This window comes from Zonotrichia albicollis, chromosome Z, assembly GCF_047830755.1.
Source record: "Zonotrichia albicollis isolate bZonAlb1 chromosome Z, bZonAlb1.hap1, whole genome shotgun sequence".
Lineage (NCBI taxonomy): Eukaryota > Metazoa > Chordata > Aves > Passeriformes > Passerellidae > Zonotrichia > Zonotrichia albicollis.
Window position 1 is genome coordinate 13,025,215 of NC_133860.1, and position 14,049 is coordinate 13,039,263.

At 44.5% G+C, this 14,049-nt stretch overlaps 1 protein-coding gene across 17 annotated transcripts in view; it reads left to right on the top strand.

The window, feature by feature from the left end:
* Positions 1-5,925: 5,925 nt before the first annotated feature.
* The window catches only part of CELF4 (CUGBP Elav-like family member 4), a 713,618-nt gene continuing 705,494 nt past the window's right edge, over positions 5,926-14,049 (top strand). For 5 of the 17 annotated variants that reach the window (XR_012578161.1, XR_012578162.1, XM_005489665.3 and 2 more), the window contains exon 1: positions 5,929-6,604. Coding sequence is in view for 15 of the 17 variants with exons in the window: in XM_005489665.3 (XP_005489722.1) it covers positions 6,325-6,604 (280 nt within the window). In the remaining 2 variants the exon portion in view is untranslated. Of the gene's footprint in view, positions 6,605-14,049 lie in introns of all 17 variants that reach the window. The other 12 variants (XM_074532917.1, XM_074532926.1, XM_074532927.1 and 9 more) reach the window with 7 other exon arrangements.

Here is a 14,049-nt window from a genome sequence, read left to right on the forward strand (position 1 = left end):
CTGGTACACATATTATTTTTGAATCTGAATCTCAGTCTGTTCCCCATTTGACTCCCTTTTGAATCCAACCCAATGATACTCCAACCTCCTTGTCTTTCTAGAATTACCTGAATTTCCCCCCAGCGGTTTCTTTTTAGTTTCTGCTCTAGTCTCACTGTTGGATCTCCCTGTCAGCCCCTGAAAGCAAAGGGAGGATGCATTCCCTGCTTTTGTCTTAGGTATCCAGACTCCAATTTTTCCTGGCCTGTCCTGGCCCTGAGCTGCAATGACAGGAATAACTCTCTCCACTGTAGCAAACCCGGTGAGAGCCAAGTCACTGGGGAATCTGATTTTGGAAATCTGCATCTCTAGTGAACATCTGAGAATTGCCATTTTCCCCAGGCTTTTAATTGGCCGCTTTGGGGCAGATTTTCCCAGAGATAGCAAAAAAATCTCAAGAAAGAGCTTCACCTCCTGACAGCTCTTAGTGTCATGCTGTAAAGCGTGGGGACAGGAGAGCTTTTCAAAGCATCTCATTTGACTCAGTTCAAACCAGCCCAGTTCTCCTACAGATTGTTCTCAGGGACAGACAAATAGCTCCAGACAAAATTTTTGAGAAATAATTAAAGAATCTGAGCTGCACGCTGGTGCCCAGCTTGGAGTTTCAGCCAAAACACGTGCAGTTTATCAAAGCTGAACAGGATTTTATTAGACTGAGGCAACCTTTTTAATTGGTGGTGCTACCAGATCCTATTAAAGTGAAATCTCCCTTCCTCACAGGGGCGCTGTAAGCATTAATTTGTTAATGACTGCACAATGATTTGATGATGAAAAGGACTGTATTAACACGAAGCATTATTGTCCCTACAATACAGGCTTGCCTGCTTTCATTACTCATTATGTACAGGGACATACCTATTATGAAAAGGGATGTGGAGATAATAAACTTGATATTCTTTTCAAAGGATTAATCCAAGATATTTACAGTGTGTGCAGCACAGGCAATAGGAATATTCTGGAGAGCTCTGTTTAGATGGCAGATTCCATTGTGTGGAATGTAATGATGTTCATGTATGTGTCTGCACAAATCCTGTGTCTAAACATACCTGTAAACACATGCATGCACGCTCTCTTCTACTTTTCCGTCCTCTATTAATCATACATTTCTTTTCCTTTGCCACCTCAAACTCACCAGTGCTACTTTAATAACAAAATGTCTCCATAAATAAACTCTTTTTTTTTTTTTTTTAATAACAGTGATACCTTTTGTTTCCTACATTGACTACAATCCTCTGCTAAGCTCTTTTGGATACAAATAATTTTTCATTTCTCTCCTCAATCAACCTTCTTGATGCTAACTAAGAGTTAAAAAAAAAAAAAAAAAAAAAAAAAACCACAAAAAAAACCCAAAAACCCACCAACCCACACTGACTTATGCATTAATTCAGGAACCAATCTTGCAAATGTTCACATGGGTAATCCTTCCTCAGATGAATAATCCCTCTGACCACAGCAGAATGATTAACAACAATGCAGATTAAGGTCTTCAGGATCGGGCCCATGCCCTGATGCTTGGGTTCTCACCCAAAGTTTAGTGGATGATGGTCCCTCTTATTTTGTTAGATGTTATTAGAGGCCCACATGCAGCTCTCAATTATTTCATTTGATTACATAGCTAATATGCCCTGATCCTGTCAGCACTCCCTGCAAAGCCTAACAAGCTGAAGTAAACAGTTCCAGCTGAGTTAGAAGGCTTGGCAGGATTTGGCCCTTTAATAGCAGTTGTGAGCTGTATCTGATTTGTTATCAGAATGTCTTTGATATTAACTGTGTCATGTTTCATTTAGAAATAATCTTAATTAAAAAAAAAAGCTAGTAGAAAATCTGTGGGTATATGAGCTGGTAAAGGTAACTAAATCTAAAGAAAGAGAAGTTGCTATTTAAAAACAAAAGTCACACGAATTTTTATTTCTTTGGTGCACAACTTGCCTGCTACTTAACTTGTCTGTTTAAAAATAAAATTCACATTTATTGCTTACTTATTTGGAATAAAAAACCTGCCTGCAATTCTTTTTACATCATACAACGACTGGTGGTTTTGTGTGCTATGGGTCCAGGGGTTTGAAGTTCAGCAGAAGAATCCCCCTCCAGCAACCTTTTGGCCTGTTCCTTGCCTTTCTTCTCCTCTTGCTCGTTTCCTGGAGAACGAAGACAGTCAGGGCTGATGTATCGCTGTGTCCCCCTTGCCTGCACCACACGGTGTTCATTAAAAACTTGCTGCTAGCAAGGGCCTGATCCAGCCCTCCTGGAAGTCATTGGAAAGCTGTCTATTGACGTCATGGGGACGAGGAGCATACTAATGCATGCCAGTACCTTCGCTAATGCGGCCAGTCCTGTTAACAACACCGAAGTTGTTCACAGGATTAACAGCAATCAATCAAGCCCTTTGAAAGGCACATTAAAAGCCAAAGCCTGGTCTGCAAGCCCTTTCTCACAGGAGGTGTGTGTATACCTGTGGCTGGTCCTGCCGCATCCTTCTGCTCCCGGCCTGGCCCTGCCCCTGCCTTTTTCCAGCCGTGTGAATTTTGGGGCATCATTTCTTCTGAGGAGGTAAAAATTGATGGCCACCTCCCCCCAAAATAAATGGTGCTTGTGTTCTTAAAAAAAAAAAATAAAAAGAAAAAGAAAAGGAAAAAGAGGGGGAAAAAAAGAAAAAAAGACACACTAATCGGAGTGAGAAGCAGGAGAAAATGGGGCTGCAAATGGCTGTGGGAAGGGGCTGCTTTTTCCCTGCAAGTACAGAAGAAAAAAAAAAAAAAAGGAAAAAGTGAAGTGCTTTATTTTGGTCCCAAGCAGATAAATAATATTTACGCTCCTGGAAAAACTGAAGCCTGTTACAAAAGACCTTATCCTTACAAAATTCCTCTGGACTTCTCTGCTTCTGGATTGCTGAACTGGACCCACTGTGATTACACCGGGAACATTTCTCACTGGGGAACTGTTCAGCAAAAGCTGGTTTATAGATAACAATTTCACTCCTCCTTTGCCTGTATCTGTTTAAAATCTGCCACAGCCCCTTGTACATGTGTAAAGGTGCTTATGGGGTATAGCTTATTTCCACCCACAGCAGCAGCTGTGTTCATCTTGGAGCCCTTGTAGCAATATTTGTGTCCGTATTATTTCATCCTGCCACCCCTCACAGCTGTGCCTGTGCACCAGGGGGCTGTACTTGAACAGCATCCATTTCTAAATGACTATACTTACGGCTCTGTGAAAACGGGGCGTGGACCAGCTCAAAGTTTTAAAAAATAGAGATTGTTATAAAAGGGACACCCGCACTGAGCGGCAAAATGACTCTTTTTACTGCCCTGGTCTTTTTAATTGGTTTTCATTTGGGATAAGTCGTGATTGCAGCCAGAGTGGCCTGCTCGTGGACAAGGTGTTAACAGAGCTATCGCTGGGATGGATCGGTGCCGGATGTTGTTTCACTTTTCACTGTTGTGGATATTTCTTCTTTAAAAAAAAAAGCTTTAGTCCTCCTAGTTCTATCACGGGTGTGGTTTCAGGATCAGAAAGAGCGGATATTAGGATTTTTAAGGGGTGAGGAGGGGGGGAAGGGGGGCTGAAAGGTTTTGTTTCGTGTGGGTTTTGTTGTTGTTGTCATTCTTTTATCACAGTCCAAGGCACAAGGCAGGATTTGAAAACAGGTGAGTCACGGGGCTGGGAATTTGGGAGCGGGGCTGTCTGAGGGTTTTACCCTCCCCGCGCTCCTGGGCTGTCACATCTCCGTGCTTGCAGCCTTTAAAGGTTACAGGAGTGTGCCCAGGAAGGGAAGACGGGCAGAGCAGCCCCCTCGCCCCCCCGACTTGGACCCCGGCACACAGCACGGCTGGTCAGACGGCAGACAATGCGCGGTGCCTGCCACCAGCCCGGCACCAGGCGGCTGACAGCCGCTGCTGCCCGTCAGCGCCCCAAGATATTGAAAGAGCCGTAAAAGGCAGCGCAGGCTGCCGGGGGCTCCGCTCAGCTGTGCCCCCAGGTGCGGGCCCCCGGAGGGTGGCATGGGGAGGCTCCTCGGGGCCGCTCCCGTCCCGCCCCCGCCCGCAGCGCTCCCCTCGCAGGGACCGGCTCTGGCCCCGGAGAGGGGCGCAGTCCTGCCGCCCCCCGATCCACCCCCGCTCCTCTGCTGGCAGGACACGGGAGCGCTCTCAGGCGCAGGAGGAGTTGGAATAGCCTAGCCACCTGCAATGGGGTGATTTTATTTTTTTTTTAAAGGTTTTTGGTTTTGTTTTTAACGGGAGGCGGAGGGGAGGGAGGACGGTGGGGTGGGGGGGGGGGGGGGGTTTGGCAGGACACTGCCTTCCTTCTCTGTCATCAAAACAAAAGCCAAATAAAGTGGAAAGGCGGCAAAGCTCGCTCCTTTCTTTTGTTTGTTTGCTTGTTTGTTTGTTTTTAAAACCGAAATTAAAAATAAATAAATAAATAAATAAATTAAATAAATCCCGCTCAGGGAAGCAGGCAGAGGAAGGGTTGAAATTTTAAACTAACACCCTCCTTCCCCCGCCGCTGCCCCTTCCGTCGGCAGCCACACGTGTCACCTGCGCTCCCGGGGGACGGGCGGCCGGGGGGGTCCCGCTGCCAGCCCCGCTCCCCTTGCCCAGCTCCCCGGGGCCTCGCCACCCCCGCCGCGGGGCTGCGCTGCCGCCGGCGCCGCCAACAATGGCCGGGCCGGGCCCGGGGCGGCGGGGGCTGCGGACACCCCCGGGGCCAGCCCGGCACGGCACGGCACGGGGGGTTCAGGCCAGGTAACTCGCAGGCTGCTCGGAGCTCGCCTGCTGCTGCTCCTCCATCCCCGCGCGGCTCGCACCGGAGAGCGGGAGAAGCGGAGAAAAGGGAAAGCGGGAGGAAAAAAGAACAAGGGGGGAAAACGCTCTGAGCGCACGCAGAGCCGTGTTTCGCTACTGTCTGGATTACTGTTTTTATTATTTGGGGGACAGGGGGGAGTTGTGTCCTTAATCCGAGGCTCCCTGCCCTCCCCACCCCCAGATGCTGTGAAAGAAGAGCTGATTTCGTCTCCACCATACGGTACACTTTGTCTAGAGAGCATTGTTCGGACAAGCAACTCCCGATCACTGATGACTACAAAATACGATTTATGTTTCCATCAGAGACAGACAAAATATCCTGATGGCTTGAAAGTCGGGCAAGAAAACCTTACTTAATCAATCCCTTTCCAATATACACACGCACATACACACACACACACAGAGCCCGTATAGAAGATAACGCCCGCACTGACTGTACATGACATAAATATCGGCAGCACGAAAATTAACAACACTCATTTCGATATTTTTTACTCTCTTCAAAGCACTACAATAATATAGTTTGTGCTTTTCTAGTTTGATGTCATCATCAGTAACATAATTTATATTTAAAAATAAAAGAGAGAGCTTAAAGAGCATGCATTTTTTTAGATGCAACATGAACAGATATAGTAAAGAGAGCTTGTAACATCACAATCACAACAACAACAGCAAAAGCAACCTCTGAGCCGGGGGGTTCATCCGTATCTGAACTGCTTTTTATTATCATTTGCGAAATTAGAATAAGAGTAAATAATAAGTAAGAGGCATCATCATAACAGAAAGAAGTCAGAACACCTTGGGTTTGGGTTTTTTTTCCCCTCTCAAATAAAAAGGCAGATTTCCCGATGATCACTGAAATTATAACGACAACGATTGATCGGAGGGCTTGCAAAGGAAAAGGAAAAAAAAAATCATCATCATTGGTCCTAAAAACGCAACCGTTCCCCTTTGCTCACTTGGCACAATAGAAATTGACTGTCTCTCAAAGAGCCATGCGCCTAGTGCTATTTATAGCCAGGGGCTGTGTTGGAAGATACCATTGAGCCTCTGCCGGGCAGACAGACAGGGGGGTGGTTGGATGGGAGGAGGGGGTTTAGCCAGAGTAGAGGCAAAAGCAATCCCCCACCCCTAGCCTCCCTTCCCCGTACACACACACATCCACACACTCACACCCCACCCCCTAGTCTGGCTGGGAATTTGAACCGATCCAGCCTGTTTAAACGGAAAGGACACAGATCTTCAATGTAAAAAAAAAATCAGATCAGACCCAGAGAGAGAGAGAGAGAGAGAGAGAGAGAGAGAGAGAGAGAGAGAGAGAGACAGAGAGGGAGGAGTGTGTGTGTGAGTGTGTGTGTGTGTGTGTGTGTGTGAAAGAGGGAGAGGGAGCGAGAGAGCGAGAGAGAGGGAGAGAGAGAGGGAGAGAGAGGGAGGGAGAGAGAAAAGAAGAGGGGGAAAAAAAGGAAAGAAGATTTTCTCTATGTATATAAAGATGGCCACGTTAGCAAACGGACAACCAGACAATACCAGCCTGAGTAGCAATCACAGCAACCCCAGCACCAACGGGCATATGAACGGATTAAACCATAGTCCCGGAAACCCATCCACCATCCCAATGAAGGACCACGATGCCATTAAGCTCTTTATTGGGCAGATCCCCCGTAACCTGGACGAGAAAGACCTCAAACCGCTCTTCGAGGAGTTCGGGAAGATCTATGAACTGACGGTGCTGAAGGACAGGTTCACTGGCATGCACAAAGGTGAGTTACCTCCTGAACTTTCCCGGGAGAGATCGGGAGAGAAAGGCAGGCTCCCTCTCTCTCCCCGTCTCTCTCTTTCTCTCTCTCTCTTTCCTTTCGATTTCATTTCATTTTATTTCATTTTTGGTTGGCCCGGGGGCGGAGGCGGCAGGCTGGGGGGGCAAGGAAAGAAATAATAGACCCATCCTGGGAAGAGAAGAGCGAGAGTCAGCGCAGGGAGTCTGCTCCGTTCGGCTCGTTTGTTAGTATTTTTTATTTCTTTCCCCGCTTTTTTGGGGGTGAGAGGCAGCTCCCGGGGAGCGCCGGGCGAGCGGCGGCGCGGGCGCGGGGCCGGCGGCAGCTGTCCGCGGTGCTGAAGCCGGAGCGGGTGCTCTGTATTTACCTTCGGGAGCCGCTCTCCGTCAGCCCAGGGGTGTGTGTGTCCGTCTGTCTGTCCCTGGGTTTGCTGGCAACCCCCGATTTTACAACTGTTCCGTATCTGGCACCGGCGGCTTTTTCTTTTCTTTCTTTCTTCTTTTCTTTTTTTTTCTTCTTTTGTTTTTCTTTTTTTTTTCCCCTCAATTTTTTGGTAGTTTTTTTATTTTTACTGCTGTCACACTTATTATTTGTAGTCCTCTACAAAGCAGGAAGTGGAGGAGAGTGAGTTGCTCCGGGGGAGACTGTTTCAGTTTGGTTCTATTCAACACGGGAACAGGGACATAAACAACAATAAAGAAGCCCATCTCAAGCGGGGCAGGGGTGTGTGCACAAAATCCCGGCATGTGTTCTCGTGTGGGAGAAGGCAAGACAGAAAGGACAGGTGGCAGCTTAGTTCCAGAGGGAAGAAGTCTCTGACCAGGCATATTCCAAGCACTACTTTAATGTGCCCGAAGTCCATGCCGGGAACTTTTTAGGTTTTCTCTAAAGGTAGTGGAGATGTACTCCTCACACGATGCCTCACTTGCTCCATCTCTGCCCGCTCATTTCCCTGCTCAGCTTAGGCTCTCCGGAGGTGCCTGTCAGATTAGATGGTGCTCCGTTTTGGGGGTGGGGGAGGGTGTGTGTAGTGGGGGAGAGATGCTCAGATCCTTGGTAGGAAAGTAGGACTCGGAGGGAGGAAGTTGAAGGTAATTTGCATGGCAGTCCCTCTTAGAAATAGGAGAAAGGCAGAAGTGATATAAGCCACCTTATTAACTCAGATTCTGTATGTATGTGTATGTGTGTTTATATTTTATTTATTTTTTTAAAAGGAAAAGGGAAAAGAAAAAGACTGGGTCAAAAGTGATTGGGGTGTGACTCCAGATTTAGTGCAGGAGGAGAAAGCGATTTGCACGGGGCCACAGGGAGAGTGGAAGTTGTACCTTTTACAGGACAGCTTCAGTACCAGTGTCTAGTCCAGCTTGGCAGACTCCTGGCAGTGACAGTCACCAGTAATGGCATTACTGGCTTCCCAGCTTTCCAGATGCCTTGGCGAGTTGTAAATCTTGAACTTAACGGCATGTTCAGCAAGCATCTCTTTCCCCTTCCCACTCACTCCCTTCCTTGCTTCCACTCTCAGGAAACGCAAATGAAAATATACCCTGACACCGCAAAGTACCAGCTTTACACAGGCTGGAGAAAATGCCCAGGGCTCGGGGACTAGGGACTCAGTCTAAGTTACAGGATATTTCTCCCATCCTTACTTGCCGGTCGCTTCAAACACCCTACTCATTTTTAAAATGATCAGTGTAGCTCTTTCGAACCTTGCTTTCTTTTCAGACTGTCTTCCTAGAAGCCACATCAAGGTCCGATTGGCATTATTCAAACATGACACCCCTACTACTATAATAATTATTAATAATAGCAATAAAAATAATAGTAAGAAGTGCAGGGAAGGAAAGGTCCTGAGAGATTTCATCTAATAGTGAGAGTAGACTGAGCTTGTGTGTGTGTGCATGTGTTTGCAAAAATTATCTAAGGTTTCTATAAAATGAAAATAACAGCAGTAAAAGCTACACTGAAGAGAATCACTCAACATAGTGTAGAGGAAATCTTTGTGCTAACACTTCAATAAAATATTTATTTTTGTTCATGGGAGATTACTGTGATTTGTTGATGAGATTTTATTCTTTTGCTATGTTTTATCTTAAACCTGAAATTAATCATTCTGTGCGCCAACTTCAATTTCTATTTTATAGATTTGAGTTCTCCCTCTTTCAGTTCAGTTTTGCTTTTACTGTATGCCTGTATTCACAGAGACAAACTCAGGAAGGGGGAGAGAGAGAGAGAGAGAGAGAGAGAGAGAGAAGGAGAGAGAGAGAGAGAGAGAGGGAACATTTATCTTGCTTGGATGTGTTTAACACATATCCCTGAATTAAGCAAGATACTAACTTCATTTCCCTTCATTTCATTTCTATTCTAAAGCTGCAACCTAGGAAAAAAGCCAGGTGGGGAATCTTGTCACCTCATCAAACCACACTGCATGAGTTCATCTCAAAACAAACAGTCATTTTTAACATGCTATAAGTTTTGGACTTTGGAAAGAAAATTTATGATGATGATTGTTATTTTGCGGGCTATGGTTTGAGTGAAGCTTCAATAGACACCGAGTTGCCAGCATTTCAGAGATCGGTTTTATTTAGTACATCCGAGAAGAGTTTGAACTCCTTTCTAGCGATGCCGCTGATTTATTAGCTAATCCTGATAAAAATGTGCCTCTGGCTACCTGGAAAAAAATTACTTTCTTGCCAGTAGTGATTAATTACTATTAAGTCAAAAAGCGTGATGGGGCTTTGAAGGATGAGGGTTGTGTTTCGCTTTTTTTATTATTATTTTATTAATTTTATTTCATTTCTAATCTATTTTTTCTCTCTTCCCTTCTCTAAATGCAGTCATGTGAAGCATTGTATTCACTCAGATGTCCTTATTTTGGCTTTGCTTTGCAGGCGTAGGTGAAGAATTGCATAAAGATAGTCCAACTTGGCTCACAGGGGTAGGTTGGCAATACAAAACCCCAAGATGCTTTCCATAAGAGATGCATAATGCTTATACATTAATTGATCCATCACTCTCAGTTGATTTCATTCCTAATTCAGGGGATGAGGCTGTGGCAGTGGTACACCCTGAAGGGTTAATAGTAGGCTGTAGTTTATTTAAGTGTGCGGAGAGCAAACCTTGGGTGTAGAGGGGGAGAAGGTGGGACTGTTCTGGGAGGAGGGAAGAGAGAGGAATTAGCTCAAAGTAAAAAAACAACAACCGGAGTAATTTCAGGTGTAAATCCATTGAAACGAGATCAAAGGATGTGTATTCTTGAAAATATTATGAAGATATCCTGTTGCGGTGCCCCTGTATGGCAGGAGGAAATTGAAAATTAAGAACCTAAAGTACATTACTATCCCCTCCTCCAAGAAAAACTATCACAAAAGGAGAGTGAAGTCCCAGGTTCTCTCACCAGCAGCTCTGGCTGATACCAGTACAGACACCAGGAAAGAGGCAGGGAATTATAATTCTCTTGCAGATACACAAAGAGAGGAAGGGTACGGGGGAAGCAGCATGTGGGGGAAGGCGGGAAAGGCTTGCCAGATCCCCGAGAAAATAAGCTTGAGCGTAGCTGCTGCATATTTCCCCCATCCTTGCTTCTCTCCACACGGGGCAGGAACAGGCTCCTGCTCTGGTACTTTGCTGAAGGGTTGGGAAGAGGCTGTGTGCTGAGATCTACGGGTAGAAATCTACCGGGGCTGAGCTGACCCACCCACACTCTCACACATACATGCACACACATGCACTGAGTTAACTAATCACACTTTAACAATTTAGCAAGACATTCATTCATAACTTCCCCCCATCTTATCTAGCTGTGGAGTGTGCTTAAAGGCTGAGTTACTGGGAGATATAAAGGTTAGTGCTCTCAGGACAGCCATATTATAATGCATTATCTTTGAAGTCATTTAAGGCCAATTTAAGTGGTATTTAGTATAATATTTATGAATTAATGTTATCTAAATATAGGACTGTCCCCATAGGTTTAAACAGTCTTTTCTACTGAAGCTTCCTTGTACCCAAGGCCTGGGAAATGTTTTAATTTAAAACACACAGGTCTCCATAATATTCTATTTAGGAAGTCGGAAGAAATCAGCATTCCGCACTTAACTGAGATTTACTGAAACACATGCGGGTGAATGCACTTAAAGTGCTGAGATAGTGTGTACTGGAAAAGCAGGAGTCTTGCATAGACTTGAAACCAACAGCACTTCTTCAACCCTTATTTAGGGGTGAGATGAGCACAAATCCCCCAAAACTTTCTTGAAATCCACTGCTGCAGTCCCGTGGTTGGGGTGTTTTTCCTACCTGACCCGAACCTCACTCTGTAAGCATTCAATGCAGATAGAAAAATGCAGTATGAAGAGAATAGTTTAGTTCTTTTACAGCTTTACCATCTTTAAAGTATAAATAATTTTCAAATTTAAGACACCTCTGGAGTAGAAAAACAAGGCTTCAGTGCATTATATTCTATTCTATTTGATTACAAATATAGATGATAGAAAAATTAAAACCTTGTTAAGTTTAAGGATGTTTATGAAGGTTTTGGATATGTCAGAAATTCAAACACGCAATGAAAATGAGCATTCAGTTAAGATGATGTGTATGTTTATATGCAGAAATGTATAGATTTGTGTGTGTATACATACAGAAAAAAAGATGTGTACACATTTGTGTGCACAGCCTTTGGGAAATGGAAATTTAGTTGAAAAGAAGCGCAGCGCAATACAGGTGCTGAATAAACTCCTCCATAATTGAAACATAAGACTTGCCTGTCTGAAAGCAACACATACAGCATTTACTATGGTAGTAAACCAAACAAGTTTTAGGGAGGTAAAGCACAAAGAAACTGGAACAAAACAGAGAAGACTTCAAGTCTTAGGTCTAAAGAACAACCTCTTAAAGCAATCACAATGCAATTTGATAGTTTGATGGAAGAGAGGAAAAAAGCAACACCCTGTTCATTAAAATCTCCTGTATATATGAGCATTTATGTGTTTTGATAATGTCAAACAGATAGCCCAGATTGCTCCATAAATTATAAGAGTACACATTAACTCTTTTTTTCCAGGGGTCTGGACATGGATTCTGGTTTCTAAAAGCAGCTGGCAGCCAGTTATGATGCTGTTGTTACGGTTGTGTCAGCATTTCCAATACAAACTCTAATTTTCTGGGATCTCTTGCTTGCCTGTCAAGTTTTGCACTGAAAGCTGTTCCTCAGCTAGTCCCACTACCATATGAACTAATCATCCTTACAAGATGGATTTGTTTAAAAGTTACATTAATGCAAAAAAAGGAAAGAAATTAAAGTTTTTGTGCCCACAGCTTTTGTTTCTTCTCTTACATTTCTCCAGATTAGACTTACGCTTCTTACACTTTTACAGATTAAAATTGCTTCTGTCCCTCAATACTTACATATTCTGGTGCCTTTAGGCATTTTATGGAATAAAAAAGGGTACGTTTTGTCCTTAAAAAAAAAAAATTAGGAACAACCAAATTTCCAGTACTCATTTGTCCCTACCAAGGTTTTAATTAAGGTTTGAATCAGAAACTCACTAATTTCTGCAAGAAACAATAGGAACGGGGGCAGCTTGGTTAATTTTGTATCTTTTTTCCCATATTGAGCCAGAAAAATTGGAAATTTCAACACTGAAGTAGAGGGAAAAAATTGAGGATCCTTGTCACCTTGCATGAGAAGCATGGTTCATCTGGTCCTGTATCCCGCATCTGCTAGTGGCCAGTGCCACCGGCAGGGCTTTCTTCTGCAGAGAATTCAAATTGCACAGCATAATAAAAGCCAGGCAGCTGACGGAATAGTCTTTTGAAGGAGATTGTCAGAAAGCACCTGGAAATTTTGTCTGGCCAAAGAGTGAGTGAGATTGCGGAAAGTGCTTGTGCTCAACCGAAAAGCGGTTTGTACCTGTCAGGGAGGGCAGGCAGCGAACTCTCTGTCCATGGTGGTCAAGAACAAGGGACAGAAGGGTGATCAAGGAGGGTCTCCTCCAGCCTTAAGAGCTGGAAGTACGCAGCCACATTTTTCAGCAAGACATCAGGGTGTTTTTTATCATGCACCCCCTGTGTGCACGCACACCAGCCAGCCGCACTGACCCGACAGACCATAACGACACTAAAGGAGCTGTTACTGTCCCTCCCGTCAATCAAGTGTGAACTGAGGTGGTTGTATGTGACAGGCAGTAATGGTTCCAAGGGAGAAAAAATGGGGGAGATGATCTAGGCTGTTGGACTGCTTACCTGCATTTAAAATAGAGAGAAAGCGTCAGATGCCCAAAGACCCATGCAGGTGTTGGCTCTAGCCTCAAAGTAATATTCCAAAAAAGCAGGGGGCTGCAGAGCTCAACATGACCTGTCCATCAACCACGGTGTGGTTTCTGCCCCATAAGAGTTTGCACTAAGCAAGTGAGGTGCTAAGGAAGCTAAGTTGAATCCTGACTTTAACAAATAGCTGGTGCTTTATTAATCCCTGCGTCACCTTTACTTGAGGAGCAAAGGACTTTACCTGCTTGCTGGACAGAGCACAGGGAGATTTCTGTCATTGCTTAGGTGGCTTCATGTTTGGAAATCCTGCTGCAGATTTGCTCTTATGCAGTGTTCCACATTCCCTTTAAAATTCTGGATTTTGGATTTAAATAACAAACCTCAACACTTGGAGCTAATGCTACCAATTTCTGTCCTTGCTGGCTTGTCCCTTAACTTGGCTTTACTTCTGTAAGTGAAACTAAAACTAAAACAAAGCTAAAGAACTGACAAAAGCCTGATCTCTGCCGCATTTCTCACTCACTTAAACACTCCGCCGACACTTGTATGACTGTTGCCGGGGTTTGTCATGGTGAACTGACCCTTATGCATTAAAATCTGCTGCAGAAAAAGGGAAAAATGTAAGCCATGGTGAGTAAAAGTTATGGTTTTCTTCCAGCATTGCTCCACTTACTGAGCTGGGGTATGCATTACAACGGTCTCTCTTTCCCCCTACCTCCCAGTGAGCCATCATCGCATTTTGGGGATCTCAGGATCTACTGAGTCACTTTATCTGTGCTGCATCTCTTGGTGTGGTCTGGAGTCAGGATGTCACCACAGAGATTGCATTTGTTTGCTTTTGTCACTGTGAGCCACAGCCTGAATGCACCTACAGGTGAATGCAGCTTTTAATGTGCATTCATTATATCCAGCTGACATCCCCTTGAAGGAAGAGCGGGCTTATTATTGTCGCTCCTTAAAATAAAGATGGATGAGAGCTCTAAACCTCTCAAATAAAGTGCCTGACCATATGTAGTAGCTAAAAATAAATCATATACGGCCATCTATTCCATGTAAATGAATGGCAAGACATATAGATATAGACATTGTGTTAAGTTTGTCAAGCAGAAGCAGCCAAAAATATTGATCAAGGCAAGGGGGAAAAATTGATAATGAACTGGACTCCAAGAAGA